At 35.7% G+C, this 25,222-nt stretch overlaps 1 protein-coding gene across 2 annotated transcripts in view; it reads left to right on the forward strand.

The window, feature by feature from the left end:
- rnf123 (ring finger protein 123) overlaps nucleotides 1-25,222 on the forward strand; it is a 197,045-nt gene that overhangs the window by 72,746 nt on the left and 99,077 nt on the right. For both annotated transcript variants that reach the window (XM_065259459.1, XM_065259460.2), the window contains 4 exons: nucleotides 987-1,126; nucleotides 8,312-8,500; nucleotides 17,384-17,459; nucleotides 20,697-20,781. In XM_065259459.1, the coding sequence (XP_065115531.1) occupies nucleotides 987-1,126; nucleotides 8,312-8,500; nucleotides 17,384-17,459; nucleotides 20,697-20,781 (490 nt within the window). The remainder of the gene's footprint in view (nucleotides 1-986; nucleotides 1,127-8,311; nucleotides 8,501-17,383; nucleotides 17,460-20,696; nucleotides 20,782-25,222) is intronic.

Genomic DNA, 25,222 nt, shown 5'->3' on the forward strand with positions numbered 1-25,222 from the left:
TTGAATTGCATTTTTTTTCACATGTGCACTTTGTTGTTCATATTAAGCTGCAACTCATTTCACATTTACTTTTTCAAATGAAATAAAATTCATATAATAATTTCTGAACATAGCATTGCATTTGTGTTTAAAAAAATTAGTTTTTGACTTTAAACAGTTGCATATTAAACTTAAACTTAGCTTATCCTTCCTATTTTGTTGTTTTTTTGGGGAGTGTTAGAGTGGGATTCTGTTAGGTGGTCCTCAGAAAAAAAATTGGAAGATAAAGTGGTCCTTGGGCTGAAAAAGTTTGAGAAACACTGATATAGAGCTTTATTGCCTTTGCTTGCTCTTGCTTTTAACACTGCTCCGAGGCTTTTAGCGTGTTTGCGATTGCCTCGCTTTTCCACATAAGCTATTAAATTACTCTTTGTGTGCGTGTAATGAGAGAGTGCCCTTTCTGTGTTCACCAGACGCGGTCAGATAGCGGCAATAAAAGGGACATGGGGTGACGTCTTCCCATATTAATTCACTATATGGTGTCATCATTCTGTTTAAATGTGATGCACACGGTTATTTTTCTTTTTGCAATGATGTTGGTCTGGTATTTGCAATTTTTCAGGGTTGGGGGGTTGAATGAGAAAGTTCATGGATTTTAATTTATTTCAAGGTATTGCCATTAGCAAACTTTTATGTGCTGCTAAAAGGACAGGGTTTTTGTAATACTGACAGGACCATGTTAGCAAAACCATTTGCACATTTAAAATACATTTTTATCAGTATTATTTATTATTATTACATCAGTATTATTCTCTGGGCCTTGACCCACAACCTTTGCAGTGTTACCCATTGCTTTATGAATGCCTTAGCTGTGCAGTAATGTCCAAGTAATGTCCAAAAGTCAGTATATTATTACGATGCTCACTAATTTGCGGATGTTGAAAGCATCTGTACACCAAATCCAACACACTTCGGATGACTTTATGCTTTTCTCTGATTTGCTACAGAGCCGTGCCCATCACTTCGGCTCCAGAAACACATGGCCGATCTCCTCAGTCGAGACAAAGACATGGCTGCCAGTTTCCTCAACAGTGTCCTCAACCAGCTCAACTGGGCTTTCTCAGAGTTCATCGGCATGTTACAGGAGGTAAGACAAAGGACAAATTTTGCTATTATTACTGTATTCAAAAATATAATTCTTACAGTCAAACAGTTTTTTTTAGATACGTTTACTTAAAAAATAATGACACTTCTGTAGCTGCTGTGCTATGCAGTGCTATCATTGGTCAGACCAAAAGGTAGTCCCACCCCTTATGCTACATACACACCAAATGTGGGGATCACGTTACTCGCTCTAGATTACTCGCGGGATTTAACTTCGTGTCATTTTTCGCTCAAGTTGAATATTTTCAGCGAATAGCGCGTGTTTTCGCGGCAAATGTGCCATCCATATTGCGTCATTCGCATCGCCCCACGGGAGGACGCGTCTGATACCATCTTTGCATTGACTTTGTATGTAATATGTTTAAACAGATTTTTTGTCTGACCTACCACCAAGTCTCTTTGATTTTCCATCCATTAGATACTCTATGAACTAGTGGTCATTGGTTCCCAACCTGGGGTCCAGGGCCACTTAGGGGGACCGTGGGATTTGATATGCATGCTCACACAATGCCATGATAAGGGAACTTAAATATTATCTTATGTAAAATAATTATTTCAGTTTTGTCTGTCACAATTATGTGCCTGTCAACGTCACGGCAAAATCAAAAGAAAATACGAATGTAAAGGGTTTGGGGGCTTAAATTGTCACAATTGTACGTAGGGGGGCTCCAAGGAAAAAAAATGTTGGGAACCACTGACCTAGGTCACTCCTTAAGTGTTAGTTTATTGTGAGCAGTGGTTTTTGCTTTGAAAAGCGGCACTAATAAATGTCACTGCTTTGCGTAACTATGTTATCAGAAACAAAGCAGCACTATGGTTAAGTCCTTATAAGATTACATCCACATAGATCTGTTTCTCTTGTATTGAATGTGTGCGTCCGCGAAGCACAACTGATCAGCATTATGCACTTTATTGATTATTCACGGTCATGATATTGCAGACCTGTCCGCTTGGACACACAATATCATTTGCTACAGTTCCTGCAAAACATTGATTTTCTTTAAAGATTCTGGTAATCGTTTTTCTTAACCTCTATAATGAAGTAATAAACTAAAGGTAAAATGTTTAGGTAGTTTGTTTCTTGTCTTTGATGTGGTAGTAATACAGGAATTTTAATTTGTACTTTTTCTGACATTAACATTTAAAATGAAACGTCATCGTAATAAACCTTGCTTGCTTAGTTCTAAATGGTCTTCTGTCTCATATATTTGGATGCTGAATTCTGATTGGTCTTTCCTGCTTCAATTTTACATCTACAGGGACCTTTATAATGAAAGATGGTCTTGGCGTCCAAAATTGCCTACTTTTATACTATAGACGGTTTCAGCAGTAAAAACATAAACAAGCGGCTGTCATGGTCCGCACGTAGCTTCCGGTAAACTCAGCTAAGAATAAATAACAACAAAGTTCTTTAAACGTAGTTTATTTATATAAAAAAGCAAAAAATTAACACATAGATTACCTAGGAAACCAAAACATTTGTTATTTTCGACGAGGCATTTGTTCAAGAGATCAGTTTAGCAACTAGTCAGACCATTATAAAAACGAAACAGGAAGTAAAGTTCGGATCCAGACGTGTATCGTGTCAGCGCACATGCGTCAGATGAAACCGTCTATATAGTAGGGCTGTGTGATATTAGAAAAAATGCGATAACATGGTATTTGGTCATGGTATTTCTTTTTCTAAAATCAATTTAAATTTGATGAAAATATATAAAGAAAATATTAAATCCAACGAATGTTTTATATTTCTGTAAAAAGGGATGCTCCGATTCAGGATTTTTGCAGCCGATACCGATTACCGATTTGTGATCTTCGTGATCGACCGATTCCGATTTTTTTTTTTAGCTGAATTGTCCGCGATGGATATGTGTATACACTGTTTGATGGGGATGTGAAGACGCGACGCGTTTTTGACCGGAGCGCGTCCTCATAGAAATACGCATATCTATGTAAAAGCAGAGAGAGAAATACAAATCTACACGTCGCACATGAGAAAAGGGTTGTAAAAATGCTTGCACTTCGTAAAAATGTGTCTAGTTGCAGCCGCATTCAGGATCCTTTTGATGACAAGTAAACAGAAAGATCGGTTTATGAAATCGTCAGATTTAGCTTGCACCGATCGAGTAATTTAATGCCGTTATCGGCCGATACCGATCGGCGGCCGATCGATCGGAGCATCCCTAAAAAGAACGCTTCACAACAACTTCTGATAGTAAGCACCCATGTTTTACCATTGCATAAAATTGACATTTTAAAGGTGCAGTGTGTACATTTTAGCGGCATCTAGTGGTGAGGTTGCAAGTTGCAACCAATGGCTCAGTTCACTGATCACCCCTCGCTTTTGAAATGCATAAAGAAGCTACGGTAGTCGGCACCGGACAAACATGTCATCGTCAGAGACAACTTCGTAAAAAAAGTTTGTCCGGTAAGGGATCTGTACAAACATGGCGGCACAAAATGGCGACTTCCATGTAAGTTGACCCTCAGTATGTAGATAAAAACGTCACATTCTAAGGTAATAGAAACATAACGGTTAATTATGAAAGGTCTTTATACACCCCTGACAATATAGTTTTGTATATTGTTTAGCATTTCTGTCAAAAAATTATTCTAAAAAAATTACACACTGCACCTTTAACAATATAAATAAACCAAAATAAAATAAATATCACTGCTGTCATACACGCTAACATATTCCAACTAACATCCGTATGTCAGATACTATTATCGAACAATAATTTTGACCATACGTTACTTTTTGAAGTTTTAAAATTAAATGGTTCATATATTGCAAACCATTGCGATAAGCATATCACGATATGCACATTTGCACTGTTGCGCAAGTTTTGGTATGTTGGTATGGCGCTGCCATAATATTTACTAGGCAAAAATGTGTTTGCAAGGTGAGTTGTACATCCAAATTCATACACAGTATTTGAAAAACAATATGCGATAAGTACACATCTTACCCTGTAATTTTTTGTGCATTCAATGGACGCTTTATTATGAGGCCACATGAGATGAGGAGAGGCCAAATTAAAAAAAGGAGTTTCCGAAAATTATGAACCAGGTGCCCCTAAATCTTGGCATATAATGTATTTCTCATGATTTAATTGTATATGTTATAGGGCTGTGCGATATAAGAAAAAATCTAATTGCGATTTTTTTTTTTTTTTGTCCTGGCAGATCTTACTATTACTGTCTGTTGATTTAACTGCATTCATCGAGGGGTTTACATTTTTTTTATAAAAATAAGGAAACAAAAATAAAGAAATTAAGAATATAATTCACACTGCTTTATTTTATTAAATGTAAAAGGGTCTTTAGCTTGGACTAACAGTATTTTAATAAGTGGGTTCATTATAGCTGCAACTTAAACCGAAAGTTAAAATATTTAAATGGGTTTTTAATATTAATATTTAAAATATTTGACTGAGTTTTACTGGAAAGATTTGTATGCGTGTTTTTTTTAAATTATTCAACTTCATAATTATCAAAATATAATTATCAAAATATTAAATACATTTTGGATTTTTAAAATGAGTAGAAAATGCATGCAAGGTCAAGTCAATGCCGGTTAAATGGATATTTAGTTTGTTTTAAATAAGGAGCCAGGCTTCAAGCATTGTTGTTAGGCTGCGCGCGTACGTCAAAGTTTAAGCGCATTGTCTGTTTTGGGAGACACGCTTGTAAAGACTAGTGATGCGGAGACAGGATAGAGTATTTAAAGGCACACAAGGCAAGTCTGAGTTTTATTTCTCTACTAGCTCCCCCTAGTGTCTGGGAGTAAATGCTTTCTATATCTAAGACTATACGAGACTGAAGGACACCGGGTCGGATACAGCGAACTTGCAAGTGGGGTATTCTTCCTACAGACGGTAGGGGCGGGCGAGAGAGTCTTCATTCGTCATGTAATGAGTCATTTAACCATATACCGACTTATGAAGATGATTTATTAACATAAAAATGCTGCCTTGTGTCCCTTTAACAAGCATTGAGAGACACAGCTGTGCCCATGCATCAACTTTAAACATTTTGTCTGTTGTGGGAGACGTGCGTCAAATTGAAACCCATCTTCAGTTAGTCCAACTCAATTTAAAGTAAATGGTGATACTCAATTAGTTGCCTCAACTCAATTTAGTGTTGTCTGAATAACTCAATGTAGTGTAGTCTGAATAACTCAATTCTTTTTATATTTATTTTATATAAAACGTTTTTATATCACACTAATTAGCATAAGCACATGTTAGCATGCTAATAATAATAACATATGATACTTTGGATGAGCATGTGAGAAGAGACTGATCTCCAAACAGGCATTAACACAGTCAGTGCTCATTGAGAAAAATACGGCACATCCACAACCTAACCACAAACGCCACTCTTCTGCATGATGGTAACCAAACAATTTGAAAAATGCATAAAATAAAAAAATTACTCTCCAAAAGCAGTTGCATGCAAAGCATGCTGGGAAATTCTTTTTCCAGAACCCAAACTCAAACTTATTGTGTTAACGCAATTAAAAATAAATCAATAAATGATAGTACATATTCATTTTGTGTTAGACTAATTAAATATACATACTTGCTGCTCTTAATAAGGTATTTAAAATTAATTGAACACAATTTTAATGAGTCATTTCTAAGAAGGGCTTGAATAATTTTTTTGAGTGTAGCGGATGCAGAATGTCCGTAATGTGTTCATACTGCACCACACTTGGTATATAGAGCGCGCTGTTTGAGCGATAAACCAATATGTACTACATTTAAATTCAGTATGTACTGTCACAGTATGTGATTTCGCACGCAGCTTGTGTCATATGTTTAAAGTTTTTGTGCAGACCCTACTCTAACAACTTACAATTACGCTGAACCAAAGCCTAAAACCTAGGCTGAACTTATTCGCTCTTCCTCTGCCATGTTATTTCCTTAAGGATATGCAAAACAAGTTTTCCTCACGCTCCGTTCACCTCCTTCAAAACGTCGTCCAGCTGCACAGTAACTTGATGAGTTTGGACACCATGGAAACAACCTTAAGGAGAAAGTGAAGCACCATTAGTGGCTTCAGTGCCTCGAGGGAAGATATAAACCTCCCTGATTCATAATGACGTTGAAGTAAACCTCAGATGTCAAAGCACTTTCCCACCAAGCTTCCTTGTCCGCCTGTAAATCAAGGCTTTTCAGGAGAGGTGAGGCAGCGAAATCCTGCTCACAGCAGATTGAACTCGGATTCAAGAGGTTGGCTGGATCTTAGTAGCAGCTTTCATCTGTGATAATCCTTGAATTAGGTGACAGCGTTCTCCGGGGATGTTCGTGATGTGTTGGGTTGCTGCCTCAAGTCTGGCGGCTAGAAGAGTCTGATCTGAATTTTGAAACATCAAGGCCTGTTTTTGTGCACGTAGTAAAGAAACTTTGTACAAATGTAAACTTTTTGAAGATGATGTTAATTGTCTCTGTGTCAGACATGCAACTAGGGTGGTTGCTGGGGCTTTGCTGCAGGCATGCTAGGATGAGCGCAAGTCTTTTTAATCTGTTCCCAATGGCTTTGAAATGGATGAGCTGAAATAGATAGTGAAGGGAAGCAGTGTCGGGCATAGATGGGAACTCCTGTAATAATGTTTAAAGATGAGTCTTATGTATTTGATTGAAAATCCAGTGTTTACATATCTGTAATCTACTGTTGGGTGATGGGTGACTTCTTTGAAGAAGCTAAAATATATGAAATATGATAATGTAGGGTATTTTTGACCCTGCCTGTGAAATTCTTAAAATTTGTAATTTTTTATTATTTAATAATGGATATACAACAAAATTGAGTGCGTAATCACAGTGCAGGAACAATAAATAAAAAATATGTAGAAAATTATATACACTCACCTAAAGGATTATTAGGAACACCATACTAATACTGTGTTTGACCCCCTTTAACCTTCAGAACTGCCTTAATTCTACGTGCCATTGATTTAACAAGGTGCTGAAAGCATTCTTTAGAAATTTTGGCCCATATTGATAGGATAGCATCTTGCAGTTGATGGAGATTTGTGGGATGCACATCCAGGGCACCAAGCTCCCGTTCCACCACATCCCAAAGATGCTCTGTTGGGTTGAGATCTGGTGACTGTGGGGGCCATTTTGGTACAGTGAACTCATTGTCATGTTCAAGAAACCAATTTGAAATGATTTGAGCTTTGTGACCTGGTGCATTATCCTGCTGGAAGTAGCCATCAGAGGATGAATACATGGTGGTCATAAAGGGATAGACATGGTCAGAAACAATGCTCAGGTAGGCTGTGGCATTTAAATGATGCCCAATTGGCATTAAGGGGCCTAAAATGTCCCAAGAAAACATCCCCCACACCATTACACCACCACCACAGTGGTAACAAGGCATGATGGATCCATGTTCTTATTCTGTTTATGCCAAATTTTGACTCTACCATCTGAATGTCTCAAAAGAAATCGAGACTCATCAGACCATGCAACATTTTTCCACTCTTCAACTGTCCAATTTTGCTGAGCTTGTGCAAATTGTAGCCTCTTTTTCCTATTTAGTGGAGATGAGTGGTACCCGGTGGGGTCTTCTGCTGTTGTAGCCCATCGCCTCAAGGTTGTGCGTGTTGTGGCTTCACAAATGCTTTGCTGCATACCTCTGTTGTTATTTCGGTCAAAGTTACTCTTCTATCAGCTTGAATCAGTCGGCCCATTATCCTCTGACCTTTAGCATCAACAAGGCATTTTCGCTCACAGGACTGCTGCATACTGGATGTTTTTCTCTTTTCACACCATTCTTTGTAAACCCTAGAAATGGTTGTGTGTGAAAATCCCAGTAACTGAGCAGATTGTGAAATACTCAGACGGGCCCGTCTGGCACCAACAACCATGCCACGCTCAAAATTGCTTAAATCACCTTTCTTTCCCATTCTGACATTCAGTTTGGAGTTCAGGAGATTGTCTTGACCAGGACCACACCCCTAAATGCATTGAAGCAACTGCCATGTAACTGGTTGATTAGATAATTGCATTAATGAGAAATTAAACAGGTGTTCCTAATAATCCTTTAGGTGAGTGTAGATATTTACACTACATAACGTAAAAAAACATTTTGTGAAAATAAAACCTTGGTCTTGCGTATTTTATTATGTGTCTTGTATTTTTTAACGTCTCAGATCCAGCAAGCGGCAGAGCGACCGGAAAGGAATTTCGTGGACACACGGCAACTAAAAGTGTGCGCGACCTGCTTTGACCTGTCTGTAAGTCTGCTGCGGGTTCTAGAGATGACTGTTACTCTAGTACCGCAGATATTCCTGGACTGGTCCCGCCCCTCTGCTGAACTGCTGCTTCGACGATTGGCTCAGGTGAGTGATTGACAGCTAAAATGTTTTGAAATCCAAAGCAGACCTTTTCTATTATTTTGTTATTTAAAAGTAAATACAATGTTGCTATCAAACCACTTTTTGTTCATCTTGCCATGTTGCTGACATTATCATACCTGAAACATTTTTTATGATCAGTTTTGTGCAAAACTTCAGGTAATAATCTTATCAGAAGCTGTTGCATTATATTTTATTAATCATTTACTTGATGTCCTGAAGTCCTTTATGGATAGGTGTGTTTGTATGCAGAGTGATTCTCACGAAATCAAGACTTAGAAGGTGTCCAGCATCAGATTTTTTTTTAAAGCCCTTGAAGCCATTTTTTGCACATATAAGATTAAGGTCTGAACTTACTATAACCATTATTTTTAGAGGATTTAAAAAAAGAATTATTAAAATTTTTTAGATTATCAAAATTTTCGCAACATGATATTACATTAAATATATGCATTAACAACTAAAAAGTTGTCTAGGTACTATGACAAACAATATTTCAACTTTTATCTGGAGAAAAAAATAAGAACTGCTTATCTGGTAGCCATCTTGAGTTTCACAGTCAATTATCTCCCTTCCAATTTTATTTAAATGTTAGTTCCTTGAGGGCTTAAACAATGATTGAAAATTGTTGCAGAGGTTGGAAAAATGTTTCTTGGACACATTTATATTCCTTATTATTGTCTCTACATTTACCAATGATCACCAAATACCACATGTTTCTTTACTGTAAATGTTTATGGTATACATGCACTGAAGCTTTTTATTTTTTAGATTTTTAAATTATAAATATTTCCATGTCAAATAACCCAAATCCAGTCATGGACACGTTGCGGTAATGAAAAATTTCCCCTTAAAGGGATAGTTCGGCCAAAAATGATATTAAACCCATGATTTACTCACCCCAAGCTGTACGAGTTGCATATGTCCATCGTTTCTCAGACAAACACATTTTTGGATATTTTAGAAAATTTTTTAGATCTTTCAGTTGATTAAATGTAATGTTACGGGGTCCACGACCTTCAAGTCCAAAAAAAGTGCGTCTATCCTTCACAAAATAAATCCAAACGGCTCCAGGACGATAAACAAAGGTCTTCTGAGGGTAATTCTCATGGTGTTGTTGTAGAAATATCCATATTTAAAACTTTATTAACGAAAATAACTACCTTCCGGTAGCGCCGCCATCTTAGACTCCTCTGTATTCAGGAGAGAGTATTAGCGTAGTGCAGAGATGCTCATAAGTCTCTGAGCCCGAGTCCGAGTCAAGTCTGAAGTCTCTGGGCTCGAGTCCAAGTCAAGTCTCAAGTCTCGTTGTAACAAATAAAAATAACAAATAAAGAAATTACAAACATTTATAAAAAAAAGAACAAAGTTGCACATTAAGTAGGGTCTAAAATTAGCATTAGGTACAGAAATTAAATTAAATTAAATGGATAATAACACTGTCTTTATTGTACAAATTAAATATTATTATTAATTTTAGAGCAATAGAAGTGATTTTCTGTTTGTCTTGGGTTGTTTGATTAACTAAATGACACAGACTTAAGTAGGTTAATTGATGTTACTGTCTCTTTAAAGCGTAACTAAACCCCTGGTCAGAGCCTGACTCCACCCACTGCAATATTTGAACAATGCAAGAAAAGTGGGCAGATCCCAACGGAGATAGACGGAATGAACTAAGTGTGTGGTGAGTTCGTAACAAGGGCGTGGTGAGCTTGAACCTGCTTACGTCATGAGTTATTTCTTGGACCCAACATCCAATAGGAAAATTCAACTGCAGTAGCCACCGTTCAACCTGAAGAGGGCAGCACTCAGACGTTTTTACACCATATATTGTAATATTGAAACACTTTATATCCAAATGTCAAAAAACTTACTAAAATCAATGAACAGCACTAATAAAGCATCATTCTTACAGGTCATTAACTAAAAAAAGTTGGTTTAGGGTTTAGTTACTCTTTAAGAACAAATAAGCCCAGACTGGTTTCTTAAGACATAAACAAAAATGTTTTTATTAGAAAAAGAATACTGTGAGATCATTTTGTGTGTATGTGCCCTGTCAAGAAAAGAAAGATTTTATGTTGGCTTAACTTTTGAAACACTTCTCTCTGTATGTGCACTACTGAGGGCACTTAAACGCGTGCTTAAACACAGGCAGAGGGCGAATTCCAAACAGCGCATCAGGAAGAAGATGCAGCAGTCGCTTCACATAAAAACGTTACGTTGTTTTTCATTGCTCTATTCAGCAAATGTATTTTAATGGACTACATATGACACAAAGTAGCGCAACTATGGACCTGACTGGAGCTGGACCGGACACACTTAACCACATGTGCTCAGGGAAATCTGCTCACTTGAGCGGTTAAATTGTTTAACCATTTAAACAATTGCAAGCCTTAGAAACATGCTAATGATAAACTTACCCTATTTAAATTGCATATTAATTCGCGAATCACATCCGAGTCGAACCGCGGATTCATCACAGCACTACCCAAAGCTTCAGATGAATGGCACAGCAGCTGGTGCAGTCGACATGTATGTTCGCGGCTGCGCGCGCGGAGAAGATACGTCACGTGTTACGTCGTGGGCAGGTTGTAGGTAACGGAGGGAGGGGTATGACAGCGAGCTCATCAGACGTTCCCTAAAAATAAACATTGTTCAAGAGTCGCGCGGCTCGAGTCCGAGTCTGAAGTCTTTGAGAACGAGTCTCAAGTCGAGTCTGAAGTCACCGTGTGTGCGACTTAAGTCGCACTAGAGTCCAAGTCTCAAACTCGAGTCCCCATCTCTGGCGTATACTGTACGCACTTTTCTTAGTGACGTATGACAAATTCGGAGGGCGGGGGCACAAAGCAGCAGCAGAGAAACCTCCGTACACTGCATAAAGCTCTGATCTTGAATGCGGACGCGACAAAATTGCGGCGCTACCGGAAGGTAGTTATTTTCATTAACAAAGTTTTAAATATGGATATTACAACAACACTGCGCGGATTACCCTCAGAAGACCTTTGTTTATCATCCTGGAGCCGCTTGGATTTATTTTGTGAAGGATGGGCGCACTTTTTTGGACTTGAAGGTCGTGGACCCCGTGACTTCACATTTAATTAACTGAAAGAGCTAAAACATTTTCTAAAATATCCGAAAATGTGTTTGTCTGAAAAACGATGGACATATGCAACTCGGACAGCTTGGGGGTGAGTAAATCATGGGTTTAATATCATTTTTGGCCGAACTATCCTTTAAATGTGGAAAAAAACCCAAAATTGGTTTGTATGATGTCATTTTAAATAATGTGCAAAATAGTACATGAAGAGATCTTTGTAACTGTATGCTTTTTATTTTGATACTCTTACTTTGCATTTACTTTTTTTATCAAAATGTTTCATGACACCTCATAAGTCTAATACACTACCAGTCAAAAAAAAAAAAAACTTGTGCTTTATTTATATATATTTTTCCACATTACAGAATAATAATAAACTCATCCAAATTATAGCACAACACAAATGTAACTGTGGGAATTATGTTGCTGACTAAAAGCATCAAAAATAAATCAAAACTTTTTTATATTATATCATCTGAAGTGCAGTCACCCTTTGCCTAGAAATTGTGAAACCGTACTCGTTTTCATCAAGAAGCTTTTTGAAGTTTTACCTTTAGAATACATTTTAAACAATATTAAAGGAGTTAATATTTAATCTGGGCTTTTATTTAATGATTTTTTATTCAGTCTTAAGTCAACAATTTTTTTATAATATTTTAAAATACAATTTTTGTTTTTTAATAACTGAAATTAATCAGTTTGACACCGCTATATTTTTGTCTACATACGTAAGTAATTTTAAGCATTTAATCATGCACATTTAGAAAAAATTATTTTTTACTCTTTCGCCACCAGCGTTTTTTTTAAAAAGCTGCCAGCCAGCGCCAGCATTTTTCATTAAGTTAAAGTAATTTGATGTAATTAATCCAACTTTATGCAGTGGATGATCCTTACATGTGCTGCCTTCATTTTAAGTTTATGGTGTTTTTTGACTTCATAGTCAAATCCTTTAGAAAGTAATAGCACATCTTATCTCTTGATTTGAAGTACTGATTCATTTCAGTAGCACAAATGAGATATAAAGAGAAGTTTAATGCAATCCAAGTCATTAAGTTTTGGCTTTGAAAGGGACAGTGACACTGTGTTGACATATTTTTTCGATGCAGTTTCTCAGTTATTGCTCACTAATGCAATGCACTATACTTGTATTATTTAGAAAGTGACCAATATTTTAAGATTATTGCTTCTTCCTCTCTAAACCGTTGCTACATCCTGCTGACTTATCACCTGCTGGCGTATCACAACACTATGGAAACCGAGGCATGTGTGTCATGAAAGTCAGCATAACATAACATGGCATGACATGGAGCTAATGTATTTTCCACCAAGTACTGTAATTACAAATCCATGGGCATCGGAAGCAAAAAGAAATGTGGGTGGGTCCAAAGCATTTACTGATAATAGAATAAAAAAATTGCTTTTATAGCCTAAAAGCTTTGCTTATCTTGTTGTGTGGCGGGAGTACAGTTTGTGAAAGTAGTGAAAACAGGAAATGGAGTTTAAATTATATGGACTCTAAATTAGTTAAGTGAAATGGATTTGAGGAAGCAGCAGCGGGAAAGTCAAGGCTGTAGCTAAAATGTGAAACAAGAGTTTAATTTATTAGGACATTCCTCTAGTGGAATGGATTTGACTGACAGCACTCTGAAAAGTAAACAAATGCGTTAAATTAGAGAAAAGTAAGTGGGTCCAATATCATTACACTGTAAAAAATTATTGTGCTGCCTTAATTTTTTTTGTTTAACCAACTCAGATTTACGAGTCATTTTATCTTAGGCTACTACAATATTATTTATCTTGACAAGAAATTAATTTTATACGTTTTAACAACTCATCTCTTGTCAAGATAAATATTAGTAAGTTAAAATTATTTTAGTGGATTAAGCAAAAAAAAATAAGGCAGCAAATAATTTTTTAAAGTGTAGTCTTAAAGTGGTCTTATAAAGTTTCTGACGCACATGCACAAATCTAATTTGTGGAAACTATCATATTAAATTGCATATCATCATATTTTTATCTGCATCATACTGCATTAAATGACATCATGTTGAACCGAATCAAAATCGGACCAAGGTGAATCATATTGTATCGCATCACTAACTGCTTCATATGTATCTTTAATGTATTGCATCGTAGGCTATATGCATTGAGATGCGTATTGCATCAGCCTCCGTTATGGAGATGCACATCCCTACTCTCAGTATACTGTTGCAATATATTTTTTGAGAATAATATTGGGTTTTGATCTGTATCCATCAAGTTCCATATTAATAGAAAAGTAATCCAATGAGATGCGCAACTTTGTGAAGTATTTAAATGGGAAGTATTTAATTTTGTTACCGCAATATAAAAGTACTCATCGTAACACAAATGTGTCACGGACACTGTTTACATGTTATCATGTTTGCATGCAAAAGAAGATTTCCACAATGTTTTAATGCAAATGACGTTTTCGCATTCTTGGGGCGTTTAATGGTTCTGTGGCCTCAATTAAAAGTGAAGGCTTTTCTAATGAATTTGCTTGCAGTTTTTGCGGGGGATTTGTTCCCAGTGGAACATCTATTCACCTGCGGCTTATAATCAGGGTTTAACAGAAACACCTGTGAACACAGCAGGCGTCCACATGTCCTTGAGGAACCCCCACCCATTTATCCTTCCCTCACATTGAGTTTTTCCCATTCCTTTATAGCAGCGCTCAGCACACAACAACATGCCTATTTAGAGGTGGGCAGTATGACAAAAATCATTTACAGTATGATATGAAATCGCATACTGTGACAGTAGGTACTGAATTACCACTCATCGAATGGTACTGTATCATGGGTCTTCAACAGGGGGTCTGGGGACCCTTGGGGGTCCATGGTGGCATTACTGGGGGTCCTCCTCCAACTACTGTTTGAATGCAAGATAATGTTCTTTTTTGAAAAATAAAGTTAATGCATTAATAGATTAATAATAAAATTAATGAAAAGCATAATGTTCCCATAATAAGATGTATTTAGTTAAATGTTCAGGGTTCCCACAGGTTTGTGAATCTGGGGGGGATTCAACGCCCTGGGAAGTTTTTAAAAAATATAAATAGAAACAGGTCATTGAAAGTGCTTGAATCTATTTTATGCAAAAAGTTTTCTGGAAAAAATACATATAATTCCCTGTGTAGTGTAGTATAATATCATAACATTTCTAGACTTTTAAGCACACGTGCTAAACTGTTTGCTTGTAAATGCTTATATCTTCTGTATGCGAATGTTGATTCATACCAAAATGCTTTTTTGCATAGTTGTGTTTGACACAAAAACGTCTCTGGTTAAATTTGTAACTTTTGTTCCCTTGCCATACTTCCTGTGTCCCTGTAACGCCGTCTTTGGCAATATTTCAGATAGCAATATACTCCCGTGTCTATGTCTTTAAGCCTCACCATTGGTTGAATTTGATATACACATTCAGACGCACTTACCCTTGGAGGCGTCCCCAAAGTGTCACCACAGTGACGCAGCGCAAATTCCCTCAAAAGAGAACTGTAACAATGTATCTTAAAAGGTAACACGATGTAACCTTGCTCTCACTTAAAATGTGTCCCCACATGTAGTCGTTGAATTTGAGGGGATTGGACCTGGAAAGTCCTTGAAAGGTCCTTGAATTTGAAGTTAACTAAGGGGCTGTTTACACTTAGTATTAAGATGTGTTTTCATCGATCAGATCACAAGTGGACGAGAGAGACACATTACGTTTACACCTGGTATTTAAATCCGTCTCTTTTGTCCTCTTTCGACCGTTTCTGTCCTGAATACTGTGAGGGGGTGGTCTGTGAGACGGTGAGCGAGTCTCTCTGCTGTCATTCAAACGCGAGCGGGAGTAATTATGAGTTTATATGGACGCAAACTAATATTATGTCGGAGTCCGCTGCTTGTTTAGCAAGTATACATGCTGCACAGTGTTTTGTACGTTTATATGTTGGAGCTTTCTCTGAATTTTCAGCGCAATTGATGAAATAGGATCGCGCAACTTTCACGCTTTCAAAACGAAACTACGGAGAACACCCGTGTTCACTGTATGTTCACGCCAGAAGTAAAAAAGCCGTAAAACTTATGTTTAATACCTCAGATAAGATAAATAGGCGGAGAGAAGGCGGTCAAGTGTGGCTGTTCGAACACATTCAACCATATTTGCGTTCCGCAACTCCAAAGCGATCCGATCGAAAGTGGTTTCGACTACCTCTGGATGTGGTTGAAAGTGGTCGAAAGCGGACAAGCTCAAAACGTTTTGAACACCGTTTACACCTGGCATTAACGTCGTCCACTTGTGATCCGATCGACGAAAACACATGTTAATGCCAAGTGTAAACAGCCTCTAAGGTGTGGGAACCCTGAATGTTATTTAGTATGTAATTTGATACATGTACTGTGGGTCCCTGCTGCTCTTCTCCATCTATTAAGGGGTCCCTGGCCTGAAAAAGGTTAAAGTCCTCTGTCCTATATAGTATGAATATGGATAGTATGAAAAAATTCAGGCATACTACATCCAACATGTTGGAAGTCATTATAACAAATTAGTCGTTAACTGGAATGATGTAAACAAGTGCAATTAAACACAAGGGACAGCTGTTTAATATATGTATTTGCATTTGTATAAAGCTGCGTTTCTGCTTTCAGACATTTTTTAATAAAACAACGCCTCTCCTTCCTCTTTGTTGTATAGACCCCTTCAAGGTTCGTAAACATTGAATGAATCGGGTACGCGTGCAGCATGGGGTCAAACTTTTCATACCATCTAGGCTTTCTAGTTTTATCTAACAGGGCTGAAAAATTATGACTTACCTGAAATGACGTGAGAACTACAAAACCTCTTTGATCTTTGCATTGTCCAAGTCTGCACGTTTAATTGCTTGCAGCCACAGATGTTGTATTTTTTTTTTTTTTTTTTTTGAGATACTGCAGGAATCCCGAAAAACTAAACGGCAGACCTGCTTTTTGACGATATCGAATAATGCGCAACTTAACCTGCTGTAATGACTTTTCTGACCCCGACATGCGCAGTGGGAACCGTCTGTGATGTGAACTGTGAAGGGGTCTATAACTCCTCTCACGGGGGCTCACGGGATAGTAAAGTTTACATCAAATGAACACTTCGGGATCTTGACGGAAGTAGGTCATCCGGGTACTTTTCGCCTACTGTTTATCGAATGCTATAAATTCGAACATACTACTCGCCTCATGCTTTTCTCCTAACACATTATTATGACTCAACTTGTATACTTAAATGTTCTCATTTCTTTGTATGAATTTAATATTTGGCTTGATGTCTACATCTGGTGGAAATTTTGTGTCAATAGCCCATTTAGAAATCCCCTTAATGATAAAAATGCTGATGTGTCAAGTACTTATTTTCTCCGCTGTATATAGTATGGAAGTAGGACGCAGCAATAGTATTTGTTTTCTTATGGTAGTTATTGGACACTGCACAATAAATTGGGGGAAAACTGACACTGCATTATTTTTATTTTCTGCATTGTGTATTATGATATGAGAAATACTGTCTGATTTCCCCAAATACTTGAATAGCTTTATTTGAAAGGGATTAATGTGTGCCTTGCATTTCTCATATTGCTCTGGGATTGGCAACTTGAGGAAAATAGCTGCTTGACGTTATTGCATACTTCCTGTCAAGTGATCAAAAACCAACTCACAGAAACTTTTTTTATCCATAAGAAGGGTTTTTACAGTACATTTTGGTTTAGCAGCTATTTACAGTATGTTTTGTTTTTCTTGCAGCTACTGAACCAGGTGCTAAATCGAGTTACAGCGGAAAGAAACCTGTTTGACCGAGTGGTCAACTTGCGCCTCCCAGGTAACCCTTGCCTCCTTTTATATTTTTTAAATATAAATATAATTTTATAATAATGCAAATTGTTCATAAAGGTGCGTAGCTTAGTCTGCACTTGAATCCAATCGTATTTCTCAAGTGCTTAGTGCAGCAAACCAGTACTTTGGGTTGTCTTTGATCATTTCCCCTCTGAGCAGAAACGTGGTTTGTTGCAACCTAACAGTCTAATTTTATTCGTCATCCATTTTGGGATCTTGTTTCAAGTCCCAGAACAAAACAAAAAAGAAAACAAAATTAACTATGCATTTTGCTCTTGATATCACCTCTGAAGTTTGAAAAGTCAGCGAATGATATTGGGTGAATAGCTCGAGAGATTAGACAGTGGGTTAGTGGGAAACCATAATCCAATTCTTCTGAAGGATATTGAGAATGTCCTCGATGCAGGAGTGCCAAATCTTAAACCTTGACACAGTACACTATAAAATTTATAATGCATGAGGTTGGGTCACGCTGTTAGGCTGAACTTCATTCCCAGAGGGGCTTACAAAAGAGAAGGGGAGATCAAGTAGGACTCCAGTTGGTAGATAGGTTGTTATTAGACTCATTATGGGAGCATTATGACTCGGGTCACTGTGGTCTTAGATTTGGGATCATAAAATGCTGTTTGGGCTTAAATGGACTTCAATTTTATCACCACTTTGTTTTCTTTCATAATTTTTATATCTCTTTCTTTTCTTTTTTCTTGTCTTACCTTTTTTCATTTCTTTTGACATTTACCTGCAGTCCCATTAGTGCAATTCAAAAACAAATTATGTTTACAAGGAATCCTTCAAAAGTTGGATTTTTTTTACTTTGTTCAGGAGCTAAATTGCTGCTTTGGCTGTATTGACCTGCACTTTAAAAAAGCACTTTATAGATAAGTTAAAAAGTCTTATATTAAGTTTTCTTGTTATATGAATCAAAGGCTGCACTGTAAAAAATTATTTAAGAAAATCTTAGTATTTAAGAAAGATTCTTAGTATTTTTGTCTTGTTTTCAGTAAAAATATCAAAATATTCTTAAATTATGATGCTTTTTCTTGATGAGCAAAATGACCCAATAAAATAGGTTTAGTTTTTAGACCAAAAATATCAAATTTAAGTAAATAAAACAAGCAAAAAAAAATCTGCCAATGGGATAAGGATATATTTCTAGAATTTATCTTGAATTTAGTGTTTAAGAAAAATGTTAAAGATTTTTTGCTTACCCCATTGGCAGATTTATTTGCTTGTTTTATGCACAAAATCACTTGAATTTGAAATTTTTGGTCTAAAAACTAGACATATTTTCTTGAGTCATTTTGCTCATCAAGAAAAAACATCCTAATTTAAGAATTTTTAGATAGTTTTACTGAAAACCAGATAAAAATAATAACACATTTTTTTCTTGAAAATTATTTTTTGCATTGTGCATGAGTACTCTACACTGCAAATAATGATTTTCAAGAAAAAAAATTCTTTTTTTTTTGTCTGGTTTTCAGTAAAAATATCTAAAAATTCTTAAATTAAGTGGTTTTTCTTGATGAGCAAAATGACCCAAGAAAATATGTCTAGTTTTTAGACCAAAAATTTCAAATGTAAGTGATTTTGTGCATAAAAAAAAATCTGCCAATGGGGTAAGCAAAAAATTATTGAAATTTTCTTGAATTTAGTGTTTAAAAAAAATGTTCAAGATTGTTTGCTTACCCCACTGGCAGATTTTTTTTGATTTTATGCACAAAATCACTTAAATTTGATATTTTTGGTCTAAAAACTAGACTTATTTTCTTGGGTCGTTTTGCTCATCAAGAAAAAGCATCTTGATTTAAGAATTTTTATATGTTTTTACTGAAAACAAGACAAAAAATACTCAATTTTTTGTTAAATATAATTTTTTCCAGTGTAGATTTTTGAAACACAACATACATTGTACTATAGACCTTTTGCGTGTTTGCAAACAGAGATGACGTTTTTTTGTGGGCGGAGCCCAACTGGTGGCAGAAAGTGAATGCTTCTCAATAGCTGTGTGAAGTGTTTTAGCATTAAACTGTGATTTTTAAGGATCTGGTGTTCTGTAGAAGTCTGTTTCCCCTATATTTCTCTTAAGTGTAATGTTTCTTATAACGTTTTCACCAAGTTACGTTTATTTTTTAAATAAATTAAAAGTTTTAATGGCTTGGCCACTGATATGCTTGCATGTATGTAATGTATATGTATTGTTCTTTATTGGTAAATCAATTATTTTTACAGTATGAATCTCTGATGTACTTATAAGAGCAATACTATCATGTATTCTGTATAATATCATTTATTAAACATTTAATCATTTCCTGTTTTCAATTTCTTCCTTATATTTTTATCCTACGTGTTTGATCTAAAACTATTATGTTTACATACAAATTAATTTGTATAGGCCTGTTTATATATTATTAACACTTTACATCGTGTGTGTGTGTGCAATGTTTATATATTTATTAGTAAACATCATAATTTAGAACAAACAGGAAGAAGACATAGGCTAAGATATAAGGTAAAAAGAAGTAATAGAAAATGAAAAAAACTTTAATAAATGGTAATATTATTGATATTATGAACTAATTAAAATCTTTAATCTTTCTAAATAAATTATAAACGTAACGTGATGAAAACGCTATAAGAAACACATAGGGATCAGACTTCGACAGAACACCGGATATCTTCTCTAATTATTTTCTATTCAAATTATTAAAAGATTTTCAGATGATTTCATCACTCCAGTCTGTCCGGTTGAGGGCTTTTATTGCAACCATAAACACCTACGTTTATCTTCAAATGGTGTCTTCGACGATGATATACTATAAAAATGAAGGTCATCTATTTTGGCATTCCTATTCTGACACTCAACAGCACAGCAAAACATTTTCTAGTGAGTTATATTGTTCGTTTCACTCGTGTCTCATTCATTTCCACTGTTTTTCTGCCACCACATGCGCGCGTGACGTAACTGTGACGTCGACTCGCAAAAGGTCTATACTTTATTTGATCATAAATAAAACACATAAGAATTAAAAGAGTGAAACTAACCGTATGTCAATAATCTCTTTGTTTTTAATTCAAAGGTTATTATTTTATTTTGTATTAGTTGTGTTCTACAACAAAAATGGGGTAACACTTTAGTATGGGGGACATTGACCATTAACTATGACTTTTGCCTTAATAAACTAATTTACTGCTAAAAACTAAACTATGTTTTTTTTCTGTCTAGGTCTGGAAAGTGTTGACCACTATCCCATCCTCGTTGCTGTTACAGGGATTTTAGTGTGTATTCTGGTTGACTCGGACAAACAAGGGTACGTTCATTGGTTTCTTATTATCTTTTGCTGGATGTAATTTATAGTGTTGTAGTAAAAACATGTAAATTAAAAAAGTCTTCATCATGAATAACATACTGTATATTGCTTAAAGAGGACATTTTACAAGACTTTTTTAAGATGTCAAATAAATCTTTGGTGTCCCCAGAGTGTGTAGAGTTTAGGCTCAAAATACCATATAGATAATTTATTATAACATGTTAAAATTGCCACTTTGTAGGTGTTGTTTTTGGGTGTGTCCTTTTAAATGCAAATGAGCTGATCTCTGCTCTAAATGGCAGTGCTGTGGTTGGATAGTGCAGATTAAGGGGCGGTATAATCCCCTTCTGACATCATAGGGGGAGCCAAATTTCAATGAGCTTTTTTTCACATGCTTACAGAGAATGGTTTACCAAAACTAAGTTACTGGGTTGATCATTTTCACATTTTCTAGGTTTATTGAAGCACTGAGGACCCAACTATAGCACTTAAATGTGGGAATTTTTTTATGATTTTCGTGATATGTCCCCTTTAATTGCATCCTTGCCTACCCTTGCGACAGATCAGCTTGAGTCCAAGTTGTATCAGACTGTTTATCTGGGATTAAGTCGCCTAAATATAAAGTATTTTTGGCTGTTTCTATAAATATACCCATGACTGGTTTTGTGGTCCAGGGTTACAATTATTATTATGCTATTATTATCAGCATGGTTTTACACTGCACCTTTAAAGTAAAGCATGTTCTGTTTTTGTCTACCAGTCCAATGGCTTGTCGTAAATAAATGAGTAAAAATGAGCAAATAAATAAATAAGAAAACTATTTGCGCCCTCCGATACTATTTCATATCGCCGATCTCACAAGCTGACGATAGGATGATCCGAACTATAATAGTTGACACACATTTTTCGTCCCACAGTCTATTTATGTAGTTCCGTGTGGATTTGGGGTCACATCGAGTCTATGACTTTGTCTGGTTTGAATGCCGTTTTATTCTTAAGAGCCCATTTGTTCTGAAATGGGCACATGGCAGAGGTTGACCGTGTTGGCATGGGAGCTGGGTGACTTTGGTGTGATCTCCAAAAGTAATCGACGGTTAATTGTACGTTCTGTTGCCTGGGGAAGTCTGACACCTACGACGTCCCTGTTGCATGTGGGCTAAGAAGAGGGTCAGAGCAACAGGATTTCAGGACAGAAGATGTCCTGTGGGAAGGTGATGGATAATAATGAGCTTGGTTTGAAAGAATTAGACCTCTGAGAGACGAATAAAGGACAAAGTGGGTCTTTGGTTATGTGATTTTTAAAGTTGGATCACTATCTGTTGATATTAGTTGTTATCCAGCTAGCTTTATACTAGGTTGTGACAAGACACAAAATCAATCCATCTATTTCCCAAAACCATATATCCTCATCTAAGCATCTTTGGCCACAGGCTGGATACACCATGGATAGGTGAATTATTTTTGATGAATTAGGTATGCACCGATACAAAATTTGGAAATAACTGGAAATAATCTAATTCTCATTGAGCATGTGTTGTACGTATTTTTGCCGCTTTATTGGCCTTAAATAACACATATGCCTCAAAAATCCCGTCTTTGCAAATATCCTCATATAAACACGACCATTTAGGTCTTAGGAGAAAGTAAACAGCAGAAACATTGCGCATAAACTAGCAGATCAGCGCTGCCTCTATTGTAACATAATAATTTGTTGAGAAATGTACAGTCATTCAATTAACAACATTCACTATGGTTACAGACATCCTGTGCGAATTCTACACGAGTTTGACTCGAGTTACTCGTTCAGGGTTTATATTCATACATAACGTTACTGTATTAGAGCTGTGACTGTAAACTGTTGTGTGAACAGAACAGACCCTGGATTATTTGTTTATGTTTACTGAATAATATGATATTAAAAAGTTGTATTTGTTTACATTAGTAAATGCATTATATAACAAACAAACAATGAAAAATATAGAGTATATAAGCATTAATTAATTCTTGTTTATGTCATTACAGTAATTGACGGTGGTTCATGGTGCATTCACTAATGTTAACAGTTTCAACTTTGATTAAAAATTATTAGTAAATGCTAAAATAAATACATTTACAATTAATAAATAATTAATAAAAGATTCATTAAAGGTGGTGATATTCATGTTTTCTTTTTATACAGTATAGTGAGTTATTTATGTTTCGCCTTAATCTGAAATGCCCTGCAAACTACAGCTACCTATATGCCACATGAGACTTCAATATGGAATTTATGGCAAAAAAAATCTCCCCTTAAAATGCTATTGGTCTCGCCTACATAAAGTGTTAGGTAAAGGAATATGACTTGGCCTGAAAAATATTTCAGTCAGAAGAATTTTTTTCACTTTAATTCTTTTTTGTATGTTATATACAGTATGTCAAAATCTGTGTAAATAATAGAAAGGTCGCTGATTAACACTTGCAATTCAGTGTCGTGATGGTTTTAAAAAATATTCTGAAGGTAGTAAAAAAGGTAGTAAAAAGTAGTAAATTTAACTTAAGGATTTCTGTATAAACCCTGATTACATGTATTGTATACTTGAATTGTGAACTTTTATTCAAGCTTGAATTTCTTTGATGATACAAATATACAGAGGGCATAGAAAGTTAATTTGCATAAATGAATTAACCTTTCATGTTTTCTATTTATATATATTAAAGGAATAGTTTTAAAATTCTGTCATCATTTACTTAACCTCTATCCCATGGGGCTGTAAATCTTTTATTCTGATTGGTTCAGATTGGTTCAGAAGTGTTCCACAGGTATGCATTAAATTTTTTTCTGTCAAATGTCTTAAAATAAACACCAGAGCAATGTCTGCGGTAACCGTGGTATAAGTTGAGTAATTGACTCCTGTACTTTTAATTTTTTTTTAACAATTCAACGGCCCGTCGTCAAGTATTCCTTACTCATGTTGTTCCAAAATTTCTTTGTTCTGTTGAACACAAATGAAACATTTTGAAAAATGTTTGTAACCAAATAGATCTGGGGCACCATTGACTTCCACAGTGTTAAAGGGATGTAAGAAATAGCACGTGCCATAGAAATACGTGTGAGTATCGTGATATTTTATTTGGCAATACTGTACCGATTCTTAAAAAAATTATCAATATCTTAATAGTTTGGTTCCAAAATGCAATAAATCCATTTTGACTAATTTGGGTAAAAATGTGTAATATATCAAGAAAGTGACAAGATGAAAACCACTATTTTCTGTTACAAACTTTCACATAGCATCTTTAGGTTATAATATTATTAAAAATTCAAATCCATAATTTGATTTCCAAAGATTTATTATAAAAACTGAGTATTTTTTCCGGAAATTTTTTTTTTTTAAATTCAAAATGCTATAAAACTATTGAATCAATATATACATGTGCATTTATCTTTGCCATGTTATATTCATTTAGTTGACTAGTGGTATACACTGATAAAAAATGAACATTAATCAAAACATTTACTTTGTCATATTAAGAACACTGTCATTGCTGCCGTCATCCTTGGGACGTCGTCACTGCACTTTTTTGACAGAGATCAGCTGTAAAACATTTTGGTCATGCTCGATTTTCATTGACTTAGAGTAAAATAATGAAATTTTTATATAAGATCCCCTGGGGTCAACGTGTTAACATGACAGAAGCTTGATGCTGTCAGGAGAACAAGCAACAGCTGGCATTTTTCCTTCGCCCGATCGGCTCTTACGTAAATTATTCAAATTTGATGGCTAACGTTTCTTCCCCACCACAGAAAACCACCACAGGTTTATTAATGCCATAAAAAGTATTATTTTGGTTTTGTTTGTTTGTTGATCACGAAGTACAAGATGAGGAAAACTAGGATTATGTGTGTATTGAACGGGTCGCCATTATTGTTTACAATGCGTGGAATGGTGCGCTGTGATTGGTTAAGCGGATTTATAGCATCATGCAGAGAAGGAGGACTGGTGTTTATTGTAGTTTGAAGGAGAAAAGGAGAAAAGATGACAGAATAACATGAAGAATTGACTTTTTAATACTGATTTTGGCGGTAACCATTTTTTTAAAATGGTGTTTATCGCGTTTTGGAACCAAACTCTTCATTTTAAAAATAAAAATCATACAAGATGCATTCTTATTTTCTTTGAACTTAAACAGTAAGAGGAAGTACTTACATAAGAGCACACCGCAACATTTTTGCTAAGTTTGCATCTGGTGGTGTGTTCTCAATGACAGCTTTCATAAATGATAGCTTATATTCCTAAAACAGGAAATAATCCAATATACTGCGAGGGGCCACAGCAACGTAATGTAATGCAACTCCAGTATCAAGGGACATATCGTATCGTGAGATTCTTACCAATGCACAGCCCTACTATGGAAGTCAATGGTAAAAAAAAGTAATAGGTCCGTTTTTCCAACAAAGCTA

The sequence above is a fragment of the Paramisgurnus dabryanus genome, chromosome 24 (genome assembly GCF_030506205.2).
Source record: "Paramisgurnus dabryanus chromosome 24, PD_genome_1.1, whole genome shotgun sequence".
NCBI lineage: Eukaryota > Metazoa > Chordata > Actinopteri > Cypriniformes > Cobitidae > Paramisgurnus > Paramisgurnus dabryanus.